General features: G+C 37.1%; 1 protein-coding gene across 2 annotated transcripts in view; it reads left to right on the top strand.

Moving 5' to 3' along the window:
- The first annotated feature begins 857 nt into the window (after window positions 1–857).
- Window positions 858–19,472, top strand: part of mon2 (Mon2 homolog, regulator of endosome-to-Golgi trafficking) — a 52,536-nt gene continuing 33,921 nt past the window's right edge. For both annotated transcript variants that reach the window (XM_089739958.1, XM_089739957.1), the window contains exons 1-12: window positions 858–2,431; window positions 2,976–3,107; window positions 5,570–5,752; window positions 6,668–6,797; window positions 8,153–8,253; window positions 8,604–8,729; window positions 9,839–9,918; window positions 10,686–10,824; window positions 11,152–11,266; window positions 12,035–12,166; window positions 17,449–17,545; window positions 18,921–19,049. In XM_089739958.1, coding sequence (XP_089596084.1) covers window positions 2,312–2,431; window positions 2,976–3,107; window positions 5,570–5,752; window positions 6,668–6,797; window positions 8,153–8,253; window positions 8,604–8,729; window positions 9,839–9,918; window positions 10,686–10,824; window positions 11,152–11,266; window positions 12,035–12,166; window positions 17,449–17,545; window positions 18,921–19,049 — 1,484 coding nt within the window. In that variant the 5' untranslated portion in view covers window positions 858–2,311. The remainder of the gene's footprint in view (window positions 2,432–2,975; window positions 3,108–5,569; window positions 5,753–6,667; window positions 6,798–8,152; window positions 8,254–8,603; window positions 8,730–9,838; window positions 9,919–10,685; window positions 10,825–11,151; window positions 11,267–12,034; window positions 12,167–17,448; window positions 17,546–18,920; window positions 19,050–19,472) is intronic.

The raw sequence follows: 19,472 nt of genomic DNA, 5'->3' as shown, positions 1-19,472 counted from the left end.
AGATTAATGAGATGACGGTCTACGGCTTCATCTTACTTTTTTGCCTATGAAAATAGTCACCTGAATCGAGTCTAGTGTTAGTAATCGTGAACTAGTTCTTGTCTCATTTGTGAACAGAAAAAATTCCAGCTGGATATTATTGCACATTGGTAACATATAGGTCGCAAATGTTTAATTGTAAATTCAGAATTGTATAATTTTAGGGTTAACATTATTTTAACATTATTATTTTATAACCTTTATTTGTTTTGAGCTGGCTTAACACGTTCACCAAGTCTCAGCTAAAGTAAACACATTAATAGAAAGGAAATATTACCATAATATGCGTATTAATCTAGCTTGATGAAGATGAAGGTGAACTGTACATGAAGACGAGTATTTAGTCATGCCATTACATGGTTCAAGATTATATAGGTCTAGCTAGCCGAGAAAATGTAAAATTAAGTAATAACAATCGGCATGGTTTTAAAATGTTCGTACTTGCGTGGCAAGTGCTATTGAGTGGTGGCAACGTGAATTAAATAAAACTGAGCATAAAGAAGTGTGTTAAATACACTTAACAATCTCGAACATTTGCTTTGAAATTTTAATTAAAAAAATTGACCAATTTCACAATGAAAATTGGGAATTAATTATATTTTGCTTACAACACTAGTATTATTCCTTTTTACGCAAGTGTGACAATATAAGTTAAACGGATCATTTTTTTCCTCCTGTTCTTTTTTCATTTACTACATCTACTAAGGAGATTCATAATTCGATTTGTGCTTACAATTTAAAGGTTTGTAAAAAAACAATTGTAACTTTCGTATAACATTGTCTTTTCATTCAGATTAGAAGGTTTTAGGCCTTGTGTTTTTCCTGTCACTAAACATCTTCATTTGAACGTTCTGAAATCGTTTTTGGTTCGATAATTTTACAAAATCATTCATTTATGAAGTAGCTTTTTTAATACGTTAACATCATGAAATTATAAAGAATGGCGTAGGTGTAAGTCCATGATTACAACAAGGAATACTATTAAAGGGTAGACGACTGACAATACTTTTTTCGTGGTGTGCGCGTAACTTCCAAAAGTCTATACTTATTGAATACGGATAAAAGTGTAAAATCCAGTATCTACTTAATTTTAAGGAGACAAGGGTGTCATGATTAAATTTTAGGGTAAGAGTAATGTCCACGACAAACCTAATGTTATGGAAACTTCCTGCAACCTCCTAGAGCTCCCTTCTCATTTACATCCTTTGACTAAAGGAATCCTGGTTTGCCAAAATATATGTCAGCCTGGATCCATTGCCACTATCTTCCAGACTGAGTTTTGCACCACACTATCACAATTTATGCAGATAATTTGGCAACGAAATATTTTATAAATATTTTTGATAGTTAAATCTCTGGCTTAGAATCTCTCATCTTTAAAAAACGCACTGCAACTCTAAATGAGCTAAATAGTATGAATGGACTGACCTTTTGTTATATAGGTATATATCGGGGCAAGGTGGCTGAAATTGACGCGAAATAGTGGATGAACTATCGAGTAAAAGCGTACAAAATAGTTTGGCCAGTCCTGAACCGACCAATGGCTAAGCATAATTGAGCATCTATTGAAAGCTAGTTCAATTAATTAAATCTTAATTATTAAGTGTATATCAAGTGTATTTAAAAGCGCTAGTTTGTGAAAATAGTTTCACAAGCTACATTTCGCACTTTAATTAACCGTGTACGTATTGTTTATAAAAGTCAAAATCCCCTTTTCGCATACTGTGTGACTGCCTGTGCTTTAGGTAGCAAAAGATATTCACTGATCGATCGCCGTGAAGGATATTTTAACAAATCTTATACGTTTGAAGCCAATAAGTAAAAAATTCAAAACTAACTTAAATTTTGGTCACTAATAATAAATGATGTAAATAGCAAGACTATCTCTATCCATATTATACATATACTATCTAACTCCATATTATTCATTAATACTGCAAAATATATATAATTTGTGGAACATCAATGACGGTTAATGGCCACCGCTTATTATTCACCATACAACATATTGTGTTAGCTTCACATATTTATTACTTATGACTTTGGTTTTTGATCAGCACTTGTCTCATGTTTGTGCCACGAATTATTAATTGCAGCTGAGTTGTCAAGTAAACAAACTGTCACTTCACATTGATGTTACGCGTTTTGTGCCGAACAAAAAATTTCCGAACGAATTATGTGATGTCGATTGTGTACACGGCATAATTTTTGTCAATTTTTTTTCATAAAATGTAAAGTGAATAATAACATTGTAACAATAACAAAACAAATCATGGCATTCGTGAGTGCCGTAACCGGAGATGATTCAACAAAGAAGTTCATGGAAGTCCTTCAGAACGACTTTAAAAATTTAAGTTTGGAGACCAAGAAGAAATATCCTCAGATAAGAGAGGTTTCTGTTTTTATTTGACTTTAAATACTAAAAAGTAGTTAAATTTAACTGTGATTTTCCATAAATCTATAAACGTAAAGTTTAAGCAAAAGAGAAACTGTGTTCAACACTATCCTTAATCCTTTTCCTTTACTAGCCGCAATTTAATTAGCCATGTTCAAGGTTCTATTGCACGGAAACACTTTTATATGATTCGCAATGCTTACCAAGTTAAAGAGTAATATTTAGTATAGAGGTCAGAGAATCTTCCATGATTATAGTTTGAAACTACTGCACAAAATGTGAACAAAACCCTCCGAGCAAATAGTGCCTGAAGTATTTGTAAATTACATTACCGTCACTCTATCCACCAATTCCTATTTTGGCTTACCAATCCGAAGTTTACCAACTATTCTCAAAGAGTTCAAAAGAGTCACGTTAGACCTACAGTCGCATATAAAGCTTAAAATAAAGAGTAGAGTAAAGTATGGTCTTTCCTTTGCAATAAAAATATTACTTCAATCAAGAACTTCTCAATCAAAGAAGCATTGCATTAATCTTTCAGGCTTGCGATGAAGCTATAGAAAAACTGTCTTTAGCCTCTAATAATCCACAAGCTTCACTGTATGGTGTTGTTAATCAAATATTGTATCCATTGGTGCAAGGTTGTGAATCAAAAGATTTGAAAATTATTAAGGTAAGTTTCTACAGTTTTATTTATTTTAAATTTCCTCTAGTACTCCAATGAAAGCAAATGTGGTACTGCTTTGCTTGCCAATGAATAGGACACGCAAACACTTTGCATAGCAGGAGGAGGAACCTCTGACCTCTTTTATAAAATTGAAGCAATAGCAATGTTGCTATTTCCTTTAAATTAAATAAATGATGGGGAGACCTTATTTCGCCGAGCAACAGATTATTGTTTCGTTAACCAGAAATCCAAATATAGCCATTCATAATTTTGGTACTAGTAAGGCTATTTTAAAATTGTCACATATCAGTGCTAAATTACTTCTATTCTTTGACTGCTACCACTATAGACATATCATACCAATTTTTCTAATGAAATACACACTTAACAAATGTTCACGATTGACTTCCACAGTGAAGGAATAACATCGTGTAATAAAAATCAAACCCGCAAAATTATAATCTGCCTAATTACTGGTGGTAGGACCTCTTGTGAGTCCGCACGGGTAGGTAACACCGCCCCGCCTATTTCTGCCGTAAAGCAGTAATGCGTTTCGGTTTGAAGGGTGGGGCAGCTGTTGTAACTATACTGAGACCTTAGAACTTATATCTCAAGGTGTGTGGCGCATTTACGTTGCAGATGTCTATGGGCTCCAGTAACCACTTAACACCAGGTGGGCTGTGAGAAGCAATAAAAAAATTAACTATGGAATCATGTAATCCAGAATCCTTGTGTTGTGTAAAATCAAAAAGTATAATTGAATTCTTTAATTATTATATTTATTAATCAACTAGCGACCCGCCCTCGCTTCGCTTCGGAAACATTAAAACACACATGAAACCAAAAAAATAAATAAATAAAAGTAGCCTATGTTCATCAGGGACAATGTCGGCTTCTAATGGAAAAATAATTTTTCAAATCAGTCCAGTAGTTTCGGAGCCTATTCGAAACAAACAAACAAACAAATCTTTCCTCTTTATAATATTAGTATAGATATAATTATTAATTAATCCCTGTTTTAATTTTGCACCACATATTATGATTGTATTATATAAGCTGATACCTATGTCCAGTCTCCATATAAATTTATTGAAGTTACATGCAGTTAACAATAAAACTAAGAATGAACTGTATAAAGATAATTTTATATTTATCTGATAATTTATATGTATTACCCATACATGTTTTTTTACATTTAATCTCAGTAAAACATGGTTTATACATTAGCGTGATAAAAATATTTGAAATTTAGTTATGTAAATTACATTAAATATAATCAGAATTGATTTTATTTGTTACTAGCTGACCCGGCAGACTTCGTAGTGCCTCAATCGATAAATAAAAGACCTAAACTTTTGTATAAAATAAAATGAACAAAAGGAATCTGTCCAACGGGGGACACATCAAAAGAAAAACAAAATTGTTATTTTTATTTAATTCCGAGCATTTTCATTCATTTATCTACCTTTTAAACCTTCTCTGGACTTCCACAAATAGTTCAAGACCAAAATTAGCCAAATCGGTTCAGCCATTCTCGTGTTTTGCGAGACTAACAAACAGCAATGAATTTTTATATATATAGATATATTCCAGAATCTAGTATTTTCTTTAGTTCTTACAAATTATAAGTATAATTAAAAGTATTTTTACAGATACAGAAATCACATTTATTATTTAAGTATTCAACCATCTAGAAACACATCGTTTTTAAACAATGTGTTTCTAGATGCTACTGAGTATTTGAGTTAGTCAAGGCGAATTCATTTAAATCTGTATTTTGTACTGAAAGAAGTCTGTTTTAGAGTTCTCAATAGGTTCTGCCTATCTGCCTGTCACATTGGCAAGAGAAGACCCTTTTATATTATCATCTTCAAAACAATTTTTTTTTAATAAAGTGTTAACAATGAGATTATTGCATAAATAATGTTTAACTTATAGACTAAAGATCAGACTCTTTTAGTATTTAGGTCAAAAAGAAACTGCACAAAGATCCAAGTACCAAAGTATGGATATATTAAGATTCAACTGCAGCTGTTACAACTTCCCATCCAGTGACATATTATAACTATGATTAATGTGTGTAAATACATCATAATTTATGTACTATTTGATTCGATTTCCTATTATAAAGATTTATACAGAAGAGGTTGCTTTCAATATAGTAAATACAAAATAGCACCAGACTCCTTAAAAATATATAATATTACACTTTTTTTTTTCTACTATCTCAATTTTCGGAAGAGAGCGGCTTATCTCTGCCCCTGGCAATACGTCCATGAGAAACGGTGACCACTCATCATCAGGTGGGCCATATGCCTACCTACCTACAAGGGCAATAAAAAAATAAAATAAAAACCATTGAAACTAGAAAGGTACTTTTAGGCAACTTGATGACAGCCTTTTTTGACTCCACAATATTTACAACACTAAATTACTCAAAAAAAATTTAATATGTTATCTCTCGTCAGTTCTGCCTAGGGACTATCCAGCGTTTAATAGCTCAGCAAGGGATAGACGCGAAAGGCGCAAGGCATGTGGTGGACTGCTTATACAATCTAGGCCAGGCCGGGGTCTTAGAGCTAAAGTTGCTTCAAACTGCCGCTTTGTTGATGACTACCTCTGATTTGGTACATGGAGACACGTTGGCACGGGTAAGCAATGAAATAATATAATTAAGTAAAACCACAAATATACATTATATAAGACACTGTGATCTTTATTATAATATCATATAACTTATTATGTATTGTTACCGGTGGTAGAACCTCTAGTGAGTCCGCACGTGTAGGTACTACCGCCCTGCCTATTTCTGCCGTGAAGCACTAATGTGTTTCGGCTTGAAGGGTGGGGCAGCCATTTTAACTATACTGAGACCTTAGAACTCATATCTCAAGGTTGGTGGCGGCATTTACGTTGTAGATGTCTACGGGCTCCGGTGACCACTTAACACCTAGTGAGCTGTGAGCTCGTCCACTGATCTATGCAATAAAAAAAGAAAAAATCTAAAGGGCGATTTTCGTTCAACTAAGTGTTAGCAATGTGAGTTTAATTGTAGATGTAGATGTATGTTGTAGATAGTATAAGCCGCGCCAATAAAGAAACGAATCGAAAATGGCATCTATGTACACTGACAGATGGTAGGGTCAACAAATAAAAAGTTGTTTATTTAAAAAAATAAAAAAAAAACAAATGAGAATGTACTTTATTTTACTTTCCGCCCTGGCAGAGAGGGAGATGTCTCATCTGGGATGCAACTTGCGCAGACACTTTTGCTGCCAGTCATCTAAGTCGCAAAACTCGAAAGTGAAAAAACTCGAACTCAACAACGAAGTCAGAACTGATATTTTTTTGCATGCAGTACGCGCCGTGTGCGACTAAACACAGCAATAGTTTAGAGCGAGAGCGCATGATCGCCGCCGCCATTTTAGATTCGTTTCTTTATTGGCGCGACTTTTAACAAAATCTATGACCCAATGATGCCCAAAAGGTCGTAAACACCATTAAAATAAATAGATCACAATATCTCGTAAGCAGCTGGCAGAGTTTTCTTGTACAAAAATTTTCAGACAATGGTGATGTGTATGAAGATGGTATCTACAACGGAGACAAGGGATATTAGCACGAGTCACGCCGCAGCCGCCACTGTGAGGCAGCTCGTCGCCTTAGTTTTTGAGAGGGCACTTGCTGAGGCAGATGGTAATAAACATTTATCGCTTCTCATTAACTTTTTTTTTAAGGGATTTTATGACCTGGTAACTAAGACCTTTAGGTCAAGTCTTATTTTAATTTTAATGAAAACTTTTTTGTATGATATTATTAAATGAAATGAAGTTGATTAATATGATTAACTTTATTATGATTAACATGGCATGAAATGAAATAAAAACGAAATGTAATGAGATGAAATGAGATGAGATGATATGGGATGAAATACAATCTCAGTAAAATGGTGGTCATTTACTTAGACTTTTTCAGTGGACTTTTTGGAGGATCCCGTGAAGTTACGTTCAGTGGCTTGTTTGATTTTCCCACATTTGTGCACTTTCATAGATACTAAAAAAAAAAAATCATATTTTTAAAACGTTTTATTAGCATTATTTACGCTCCATCATGTTAGTAAAACTAAATGAAACGATAGTTTCTTAAAAAATATATGACTTTACTTTAAAAAAAACCAGCAATGAAACACAAAATCAAAAACAGCTGATGCTCGGGTCAACGAACGCCCGGGCGTTCAAAAAGTCTTCACATATTTTTTTTAAAGGGATTTTAGGACCTTGTAACGAAGACCTTTAGGTCATGTCTTCTTTTAATTTACCTTCTTATTTTTATGAAAAATGATAAAATGGAGTCAAAATGAAATGAAGATGATAAATTGGAACCATTAATCAACTGGGATGAAATTCAATGAAGTCAGATGAAATATAATCTCAGTAAAATGGTGGTCATTTACTGAGATTTTTTCAGTGGACTTTTTGGAGGATCCCGAGAAGTTACGTTCAGAGAGAGGCTTTGTTTCTTTTTCCCACATTTGTGCACTTTCACAGATATTAAACGGTTAGTAAACCACCGTTACTACATATTTAAACCTGAAGAAATATTAAATAGACAAAATTAAATAAATTACACACTTGACTCCTCGCGTTCCCTCCAAAAAGCCCTCATTAATTTACGACAATCTTTTAAGTATGGCTTTATTTCAAATTGTAAATTTTTCAATATTTTGTTTATTTATTTGTTTTTTTTTGGTCGATTAAAAAAATTTAAAAATCACAATCGGATCAATGGTTCAGAAACGCATAAAGGACAAATATTATTCAATATATTGTATAATTTTTTATTCTCTGTACAGTTATCTTAGATGATTTTTTAAATATATGAATATTTGAGCTATTTCTTGAACTCACGAAGACTCCGCTATGCTCACTACATAATATACTTAAAATTATCTTGTTACAGTTGTCTACAAAAAATGTGATGGGATAAGACTGTCTTGTAAATACTTTTTGATCAGACGTACTCTTTAAATGTTTATTGTGTTCTAATTTCAGGTAATCTAAAAGTGAATCCGGCCGATGTTAGATTGCAGAGTAATAACAAAGCGCCAAAGGACCTCAAACCGTGTGCCGTTGATGCCTATCTTATTTTGCAAGTGAGTTGTTATCAAACATCATTTGGTAGTTCGCTCGACTAGACGTTGGAGACAATATTTATTTCGAGGCGATGAAATGTACTAAGGATGCATCCTCGTCTCTTTAGCTGAGGGGACGGAATAATTGACATTTTGAAAAAAAAATTACACTAAAGTTTCCAATAGCTTCAAAACCAATTAAAAAAATGGTAGTTAACTTTTTGTCATTGCATATATATGTATACATATATAAACATCATCGTCACAGGCCTCTCCCAAGTTTCGCTTATATACATACAGATAATTGTATTTTTTTTTTTTTTAAATCCAAAACCCCAAAAGCGTATTACGAAAATCTAATTTGATTCCAGGATATAATTCAGTTAATAAACGGTGACGCCGCCCACTGGCTCGTCGGCATATCGGATGTGCCCAAGACATTCGGTCTGGAGTTACTGGACACAGTACTTACTGACTTCTCACCGGTTTTCTTCAAGGTGATTATTAATTTTTTTTATTTGATAGCACTGTATTAAGGTATATAAAGTATATAATAAGGTAACTTTGTGTTACTTTTAAGTTTCTCTCGTTTCTAGTTTGGAGAATGGTCATTAAGCTTGTTTTTTTTTTAAATTTTTTTCTACATATGCTGAAAGCCTTGAGAGGCTATTTCAGCTTTACCCTAACATGTAGGTGAGCTCACGGAGCTCAAACCGGAGTGTTGCTAACATTGGCCCTAGCAAGAGCAGTGCTTCGCAGAATCTACCAAACGGATCGGAAACGCGACCCACTGAGAAGATCCGGCGAGAAACTTAGTGGACTGTGTTAATTCGCTCGTCGAGCCCTTCGTCGCAAGCGACGGGTTCGACGAGGACGGTGACCGGTGCTTGTGGTACCTAACCATGGTGGTGTTGTACCTTATGTTCCATGGGGAGTGCTCTACTCTGAGGAATTGTTCGAGATGATACCGGCATCTCGTTTTTACCATCGCAGCGCCCGCCACCGGAGTAGAGTTCATCCACACTACCTGGAGCCACTGCGGTCATCCACAGTGCGTTTCCAGAGGTATTTTTTGCCACGTACCATCCGACTATGGAATGAGCTCCCCTCCACGGTGTTTCCCGAACGCTATGTCATGTCCTTCTTCAAACGAGGCTTGTGGAGAGTATTAAGCGGTAGGCAGCGGCTTGGCTCTGCCCCTGGCATTGCTGAAGTCCATGGGCGACGGTAACCACTCACCATCAGGTGGGCCGTATGCTCGTCTGCCTACAAGGGCAATTTAAAAAAAAAAAAAAGCACCGTTCATGGATCGGGAGGAACCGTAATGACGTGTAAAGCGTGATGCGTCACAGACAGAGCAATGTAACGAAAAGCGGTAATGTATTAACGCTTGCATGATGCGGATGTATCGAAAGTAGCCCGTGTAGACTGGAGACGCTTCCAGATATGCGACGGACACGATCTCGGAGAGAGCATCGATGCCCCAATAAATAAAATATTACAGTAAACAGAATGACCATCACGACCCCTTATCACTTCGAGACGCGGCAGATGTTTGTATATAATAATTGTTTCTCGTAGCCGTTTATGTACGTTTCTATTTCAGATATCCGAGTTCAGGTTCCTGTTGAAGGAGCACGTTTGCGCGCTGATAATCAAACTGTTCTCACCGAACGTCAAGTACAGGTAGCTATCTGTGACGTCACACTACTGCTGGAAACGAGGTGTCTGGCATTGCTGTTGGAAGATGTCCTGTAGGTTCAAATCAAGAATGAGTACCACGTTTTCGTCATTGACCTCTGCTTGAGACTGTGAGAAGACAGAGACTATTGGCCAACTACCCTCGTAGTCTTTTCTTTAGTCTTAGACACAGTCAGAACTACTTTGACCGTTGCAGACGAGCCGTTCGTGATCACGAAAACAGTAAATTATTAAAATTATTGAAAACATCATAATTTAATTGTAAAATGTAACTTATGATAAACTGACATGAGGCTGACGTGAGGCTGACATGTAATTTATTTTTTATTTTTTATTTATTGCTTAGATGGGCTCACAGCCCACCTGGTGTTAAGTGGTTACTGGAGCCCATAGACATCTATAACGTAAATGCGCCTCCCACCTTGAGATATAAGTTCTAAGGTCTCAAGTATAGTTACAACGGCTGCCTCGCCCTTCAAACCGAAACTCATTACTGCTTCACGGCAGAAATAGGCGGGGTGCTGGTACCCACCCGCGCGGATTCACAAGTGGTCCTACCACCAGTAATTACGCATATTATAATTTGCGGGTTTGATTTTAAAGTTGGAACAGCTTCCCTTCGTATCCGCTAGGGGCGCTGTTCCAATTCCATACAGATTTAAGTTAACTTTTACGCGATTGAGAAGCTAAAAAACTCGCACTAAGCACACAAAAATCATGCCCGTGTGATATAATCGTGTTAACCATTCCAGGGCTGCGTTGACGGCCCTGCACATCCCGGGGGCTGCGGGCGCGAATGGGGGCGGAACACCCGAGCGCCCGCACTTCCCCGTCACGATGAGGCTACTCAGACTCGTCTCAGTAATTCTGCACAAATACCACTCTTTACTTGTGAGTATGACGTTAATTAATATCGATATAAGTATTTCGTATCGATTTTTATATTGACATAAGTAGTTCGTATCGATTTTTTTATCGATATTTTTTTTAAACAAATTTTGGTAATTCTTTACGACTACTTGAAATTGTCTTATCGGCACGTATGAATCGCGAGATGAGGTTGTATAACGATTACTGTTGCATAAAACTTATAACATAACTGACGCCAGTGCAAGCATATACCAGTAAACATATTTCGATTGAATCGTATGGACTGATTACTCGTGGACTAGGTAAGATCATTTGTGACATCATTGTACAATAAACATTCTGTTCCAGGTGACGGAGTGCGAAATATTTCTGTCGCTAACGATAAAATTTCTAGATCCCGACAAGCCGTTGTGGCAGCGAGCTTTAGCTTTAGAAGTTTTACACAAGATGACAATACAGCCCAGTAAGTACGGTCTTAGCGAATAAAAAACAGATAAACTTGATCTTAAGTCGAATTCGATCCTAGACATAATTATAAATTGGGTGTTAGGAGACCGCTTACGAAAACTAACGATAGTACTAATGACACTTTTGATAATGGGACGGAAAAAAAACGTTTTATTATTTACGCTCCGTCATGTTAGTACAGTTAAATGAACCAATGTTTCATAAAAAATACATTACTAAAAGAAACAGTAATGAACAGTAAATCAAAAACAGCTGATGCTCGGGTCAACGAACGCCCGCGGGTTCAAAAAGTCTTCACATTTTTTTTAAGGGATTTCATGAACTGGTAATGTGTAGACCTTTACGTCATGTCTTATTTTAATTTACATTCTTATTTTTGTGAAAAATGATAACTTGGAGTGAAATGAAATGAAGATGATAAATTTGAAACATTAATCAACTGGGATGAAATTCAATGTAGTCAGATGAAATGTTATGGGATGAAATATAATCTCAGTAAAATGGTGGTCATTTACTGAGATTTTTTCAGTAGACTTTTTGGAGGATCCCGTGAAGTTATTTTCAGCGGTTTTGTTTGATTTCCCCACATTTGTGAACTTTCACAGATATTAAGCAGTTAATAAACCACCGTTATTACACATTTAAACCTGAAGAAACACTAAATAGACAAAATCACACAACTTCACTCCTCGCTTTCCCGCCAAAAAGTCAAAAGTCTTTACATAGTGTGTTCGAAGTAAGTTCGTATGCGCGTTGTGCCCAGAGCTGCTGAAGTCGTTTTGCGACTGCTACGACATGAAGCCGCACGCCACCAACATCTTCCAGGACATCGTGAACGCGCTGGGCGCCTACGTGCAGAGCCTGTTCGCCGCGCCAGGATCCACCGCGCCCCCCGGTGCGTGTGCAACATCCTTCTTTTTTTTTTTGGGCCTGGGGCCATACGCGTCTTTAACTACTGACAATTCGATAAGTCGTATGATCGTAAGAAGAGGCGTTAAATTCTTAATTTGTTGTTCATGGACCTCAGCAATGCCAGGGGCAGAGCCAAGCCGCTGCCTACCATAAAGTACTCTCCGCCTTCCTCGTTTGAAGAAGGACATGTCTCATGACCACTTTTATCATAAAACCTACCCAGGTTCAATTTATTCAGAAAAATCTGACGGGCATAAAGACGACGGTTCTGTGTTGTGTGACGTTCATACGTTAACACCAAAATTATACCTGACTTTAGCGTAATCGAATGTCGGAGACTTGAATTGGATACTTCCTCGATGATTACGATGAAGAGTTCAATTATCGAACTAACCCATAGATACAGCCCAGTTTCTCGCCTGATCTTCTCAGTGGGTCGTGTTAGTATTAGAAAATAATCTCAGGTTGAGCCTTTGAGCTCAGGTACTCGTCCAGGCGTGCCTAAAATAGCCCCCTAGCCTACTAGCGAAGAGGTAGGGAAAAAAAGAAGATACAAATTTAAATCAGACACAAATGAATCAAGATACCATTTATTATACGCTATCTTCAGGGAAGGTTGAATTTCGAACTTGTCAAAATATATTTAGTTCTGATATTTAAAAGATAAGACCTCAAGACCAATACGTACAACATTCACCCGTGTTATGTATACACATAAGTGTTCTATCTCGTTCTCTCGCAGGGTAAATCCTACCGATGTATTGTTGTCTCTTTTTAGTGTCAAATGTTTTATTTTAAATCAGAGAAGTTTTCATTTGAATCGTGGACGACATTATGCTTCCGTAGTAGAGGTTTAATTACGCAACGTCATCTAATTGTTCATCAGAAAAATCATGGTCAATCTTCGGAATTGGACCTACAAACTCATCGGATCTGTACTCTCGGAGGGTGGCATACTCTTCAGGGTAATAATAGTCCTCGTCGGAAATCGTGATGTTGAAATCTTTTATTGACCCAGTGGTTCCTGAGAATATAAATTAAATTAATCCTTACAGCTTACAAAAGCTTTTAACATACTTCGTAACATAATTTAGCACAGATAATCTATATCTATACTAATAATATATAAATCTACAGTGGATATTCCGTTATAACTACTGAACCATGCATCCGATTGACTTGAATTTTGGTATCCATGTAGAAAATACATGTACTTAATTAATAGGCTACTATTTATATGAGTGTTGGACTCCCTAATAATAATAACAATTAATAGTAATGTTGATTTTAAATAATTTTAAATGGGTGAGTACGGCTATATTAAATATAGAGCCTTGCTGAGAGTATTCAATGGTAGGCAGCAACTTGACTCTGCCCCTGTCATAGCTGAGGTCTATGAGCGATGGTAACTACTCGCCATCAGGTGAATAATACAATATTTGCTGCAATATTGACTGCACAAATTGCCAATCTAAAGATGTCTATCGAGTGGTAAAACGTTATTTGGATTAAGGGACATTTTGCTTAATACGCGACATTTACTTTGTAATTAAAGGTGCTTTTTATTTGGTGCTTAGCATCAACAGTTCGATGTTTTTAATTGAACTTCAACCATGTTGTTGCTGTAGTCCTAGACTACCCCGCTGGTACGTAGGGCTGTCACAAGTTGTCTCTTTCTCCTTGTCATCAGTAAAGTTGCAAAAATTTCGCTTATACCAAATAGCTTATATCTCAAGGTGGGTGGCGCATTTACGTTGTAGATGTCTATGGGCTCCAGTAACCACTTAATACCAGGTGGAAGGTGGACTGTGAGCTCGTCAACCCATCTAAGCAATAACAAAAAAAAAGCTTTTCACCCCTTGACGTGATAATCGTACGAACCGTGGTGGTGTGCTCTCAAATCTAAACTGTCCCATCGACTGGAGATGTTCAAGGAGTCGAATTTCGCGAAATACACCATTAATTGGAGAAGCGAACGACAGATTATGCACGATTCGAAGGAACGGAAGCGATTGGAACGTCTCTCGGTAGGGCATCCTAATCGTGGGCTGGAAAAGAGATTAAATGTATTCAGTCCAACGATTTTACTGGTGGTAGGACCTCTTGTGAGTCCGCGCGAGTAGGTACCACGACCCTGCCTATTTCTGCCGTGAAGCAGTAATGCGTTTCGATTTGAAGGGCGGGGCAGCCGTTGTAACTGGTAGGCAACGCGGCGCCCCCGATCGGTTTTTTAATGCGCCCTCGCTGGACTAATGTAAATGTATGATAGCCAGATCGATTTACTTACTCTTGTCAAACGGCGATATACAGCAAGTAGTCAGTTGAGTTTAAGATTGTGCATAGATTAGCAGTTTGCTAACCTTGAGCGTATCTAATAACACGCACGTATTTTTTGTTAGTGTGTGATCATATTTCGAATAGACCACGCGTAGACCGGGCATTTAAAACTACCAAGTAATCCGAAATAATTATTTTCTTTCAAAACCCTTCATGGATAAATGTAAAAGAAAAAGAACATATAATTTAACGAAGAATGGGAATGAAATATTTGAAATTAAAATACCGAGCAAAGCTTAATGACTTCAGATAATTGCTTAAGGACCGGGAACTCTAAATATATCCCCAATTATAAGAAATTAGCTGAATATATGGACACCCAAGTTTCACACAAAATTATATGTATCATTATGTATGACACCAACAAAATAAAGTTATAAAAAATCAATTTTTTTAATGCCTATTTATTATACCTGTTGATTATCTGTAAAATATGCGCTCTCGGTGATTTTCAAATTTAGTATTGCGCCCTTAAGGACAAACAGGTTGCCGACCCCTGCTATACTGAGAGCTTGCGGACTCACAAGACGTCCTACCATCAGTAAATAGTCGCAATCGTATCGTACAAGTCAATCGTTGTAATTACGTACATGCAATTCTGAGTACGCAGTACATAAGTCCACATCGGTTCGACGGCTTTCATGCAAGTTCCAGGGGAGAAACGTCTCGTGCAACGTATCTTGTGGGCTTGTATTTTCGCATTCATCATCAGGGTGTATCTGTTCTCTGAAGAGTTTTTTTATTGCTTAGATGGCTCAGCTCACACTCAAAAGATGTTAAATGGTTTCCGGAACTCATAGACATCCACAACGTAAATGCCGCCACCCACCTTGAGATGTAAGTTCTAAGGTCTCAGTATAGTTACAACGGCTGCACCACCCTTCAAACCGAAACGCGTTACTGCTTCACGGCAGAAATAGGCTGGGCGGTGGTACTTATCAGTGCGGACGTCCTACCACCGTTAATTACGCAAATTATAATTTTGAGGGTTTGATTTTTATTATACGATGCTATTCCTTCACCGTGGAAGTAAATCGTGAACATTTGTTGAGTACGTATTTCATTAGACAAATTGGTACTTACCTGCGGGTTTCGAACACCGTTTCATCGCTAGATACGAATACTTGGTCCTTTAGGCCACGACGACTTAGAGATAAACGATTAATTTATAAATATAAAATTCGAATGGATCAGACAGAATTGAAAAGAAAATTCGTGTTGCGGTGTGTGCTTCTGTGGATAGCCCTTAATACCACATAGTCTGGCTTCAGCAAACTCTGTAGCTCTATTGAAAAATTAAGTGAATAATAATTATTTTAACGTTTGTTTCTCGCTGGAGCTGGTGTTGAAAATTCAATAAAATGTTCTAAAGTTGTATTTTAATTGCTTTACTGCATATTCTTGAATAATTTTTATTTTTGCATTGCACTTGAAGTTAACTGGACTACCACACCACGATTTTAAGGTTAATTCTAGAAATGTTATCGTAAAAATTGTCTCATAATAAGTCATGAGAACGGTTCTAAAGAACTTACGTAGCATATCTGAAATATTTTTTTTTAGTCCAATAGGAAACGTTAATGTTATTGCTTGTAGAATAATTACTAATCTCAAATCCATGGCTGCCTGGATTGTGTGATTGAAAACGTCAGCGAGTTAAAATACACAGATTAACAAAGTTTGCCAACCTGCTGTACGATAGCGCAGTATTATTGAATTTTAAAGTTTAGAAGCTTTACTGCCAATCTCTAATGAGTTCACGTTTTTTTTTAAATGTTGCCCGACCACCGTTCAATTTGGCGGGAGATTACAAAACTAAAACGTCAAAATCGAACTTTTGCCATCTATTTTTAAACGACTTAAAAAAAGGAGAATGTTCTCGTTCTCATTAGGTTCTTTTTTATTTGGTGGCGGGGAGGGGGGAATTATTTGGCGTCTTAGGAGCCCGTACGGGTAGGTACCACCACCCTGCCGATTTATGATGCGATGAGCGTTCCCGTTTAAACGGTTGGGCAGTCGTTAAACTATAGAATTGAAACTTAGAACTCATGCCTCAAGAAGGATGGCAACATATTTTGAGCAGTGCTTCGCAGAATCTACCACCGGATTGGAAACGCGACCCACTGAGAAGATCCGGCGAGAAACTCAGTGGGCTGTGTCTATGGGTTAATTCGCTCGTCGAGCCCTTCGCCGCAAGCGACGGGTTAGACGAGGAGGGTGACCGGATACATTGTTGACGTCTATAGTTTAACCGACTATATAAAATAAAATACAGTCAAAACCGTTTACTGCGACATCGTTTAATACAACATGCCGGTTATAATAACCAAGAACAAAGGTCCCGGCTGAATGCCATATGACCGCCTTATTAAAAATATTGCTTTCTACGACATTGGTAATAACGACATACCTCATAAAACGACCACATTTAACTAATATTTCGGAGAATTAGATCTGTTAGAACGACCGGCTAAGCTGTATTGTAAACAATTTGAATAGGTATCCACATTTGTCTTCAATGGCTTTTAAAATCAGGAAAGAAAACAATTAGATTTATTGTAGTATAGGGTCTTTTCTAATTCTTAGAAACAAAACACGTGCATGCGGTAGACAAAGCCCGCTTCTTCATATCTTTTCAGTTATTTTGTTACTTATCTATACACAAGATGCACCAAAACTTTGTGGAGTTATTCGTGAAACTTTCAAAATGTCGCAAAGAAAAATAAAACAAATTAATATTGAAGAAAAATCGCGTATTATATAAATATATTTTTCCAATAATTCCCTATCGATTTGTTTGTACTTGCATGATACACATTAAACATCACCGGTTGTTACGACTATCGGTTTTTACGACTGAATATGAGCAGTCCCTTCGATGTCGTAATAACAGATTTTGACTGTAGTAACTTATATATTTGGTCACAGGTACATCGGCGATACCCCAGCAATCGGGGTTCTACTGCAAGGGAGTCTGGCTGCCGCTCTGCGTCACATTCGAGCGTGGTACAGCCAAGGCTGTCTAGTGAGTTCAACGTTCTCGCCGCATGCTCCGCTCGTGGCCGCTACCTAATCAAAACTGCTTTTACGATTTAACTTCGCTTTTTTATTGTCGCCGTACCTGGCAGTCGCGTCCGTGATCAGGAAGTAATGTAATGACAATAAAAATGCGAGATTGACCCGTATTAGTCCTTGTAAGACCTTGAACGCCAGACTGGAAACAATGCTTAGCACAGGGGACCGCAGCGGCTGATACCCCGTAACCCCCAATAAGCCGGTTTCAGGGGGTCACAAGGTATACCGCGAGAAAGAACACCTCAACGATTTTTGGACGGTCTTGATATACTGGTGCGTCCCTAGAGGACAGTATGCGCCGTGGACACATGGCGTCCGTCATGGCGTTCAACGTGTTAATTATGTCTATAATTCGTGATTACCGAAGGAAATTCTAAACTGTTAAATATTTATTTATTTATTTATAACTTCTTATACTAGAAAGTATAAAGGCGGACTTAATGCCATAGGCATTCTCTAACAGTCTACCTTAGGGGAGTGCAGAGATGAAGCTTGGTAGGTGTAGTGTGAAGGGGATATTACTTAAACATATATTATGTGTATATATAACATACATAATACATAGTACTTAAATAAATACATATACATAAATATATAGATATATATAAATATATATGTCGGCACACGTCAGGGATGGCTAAGCGGTAGTTTCGTCATCACTCGTATTCGATTGAACTCAGTTTAGTCAATAAAACTTTTCAATAATAGTTAGTGAAACTCAACACACACAACTTTCACAATGACAGGATAAACCGACAGTTTCGTTGCACATACCGACAGACCGACTGACTGACTGACTGACCGTCAGAGACTCACTGCTGAGACGGACGGAATCACTGTCTGACACGAATGCCACGACTCTGTCCACGTACCGCCATTTTATAACTGTGGCGTTACGGAGTCTACCCTTCATTTTGTGATATTTATCAAAACAACATTTCATCATTTAAAATAATAATCAAAACCACCGTCTTAATATTACTAAAAGTCGTCAACCACGACACGGCCATTCTGTCACTTTGACGTTTGTGTATCGTTGATATTCCGAACTATTGACCCGGATGCGACATATACATATAAAAACATATTATTATATAAACAAATATTATCAATTAGATGACGTGAATATTATCGTTGTCTTAAATTTCATTTTTGAAGACACGGTCTAAATTATGAAATTTTACCGGCTTTTATTTGTATGCGCTCCGATAATCATTTTAATACGAATTGACAGAGAGTTAGTTGGTTTTAGCAATAAACTACGCCGTCAAAGCAGATGCTACTAGTGAGATTTCCTCATAATAAAATCGTAAATGTTTGATCAGCATAGAGATGCTGGATCGAACCGAGGCCCCTACGATCCAAGACGGATACGGCATCTCTGTCGCCTACGCGTGCTTGATGGAGATCATACGGTCCATAGCCATAACCGTGGAGGGGTCCGAGTACTTCAGGTAACACTCACAATTGAAATGAACTTAATTATAATTATTTTTACGGCTCAATTTCGTGTACATTATATGTGACGTTTTGAATACTTGCAGCTTTTAATTTCTGTATAAAAATAACCGCAAATATGAAGTAATATTTGTTCTCATTCGCGAAGTAGCTGTTCTTGAGTTGTTAGGTCTCCTTTGGAGGCGCTCGGGCAGCTGCTAGCAAATCCCACCCCTCTTGGCTGAGCCTTTGCTCGCTCACCTGTCCTGGTGAAACTGGAAATACTAAACAAATTAATAAACTACCGTTATTACACATTTAAACCCGAAGAAACACTAAATAAACAAAATAAAACAAACCAACACAACTTCACTCCTCGCGTTCTCGCCAAAAAGTCCTGTTTTTATAGTAGTATTTTTTCTGAATATACCCTATTTCCG

The sequence above is a fragment of the Bombyx mandarina genome, chromosome A1 (assembly GCF_030267445.1).
Source record: "Bombyx mandarina strain Sakado chromosome A1, ASM3026744v2".
Lineage (NCBI taxonomy): Eukaryota > Metazoa > Arthropoda > Insecta > Lepidoptera > Bombycidae > Bombyx > Bombyx mandarina.
The sequence above is the reverse complement of the archived record's forward strand: the minus strand, read 5'-3'. Positions and strand labels throughout refer to the sequence as shown.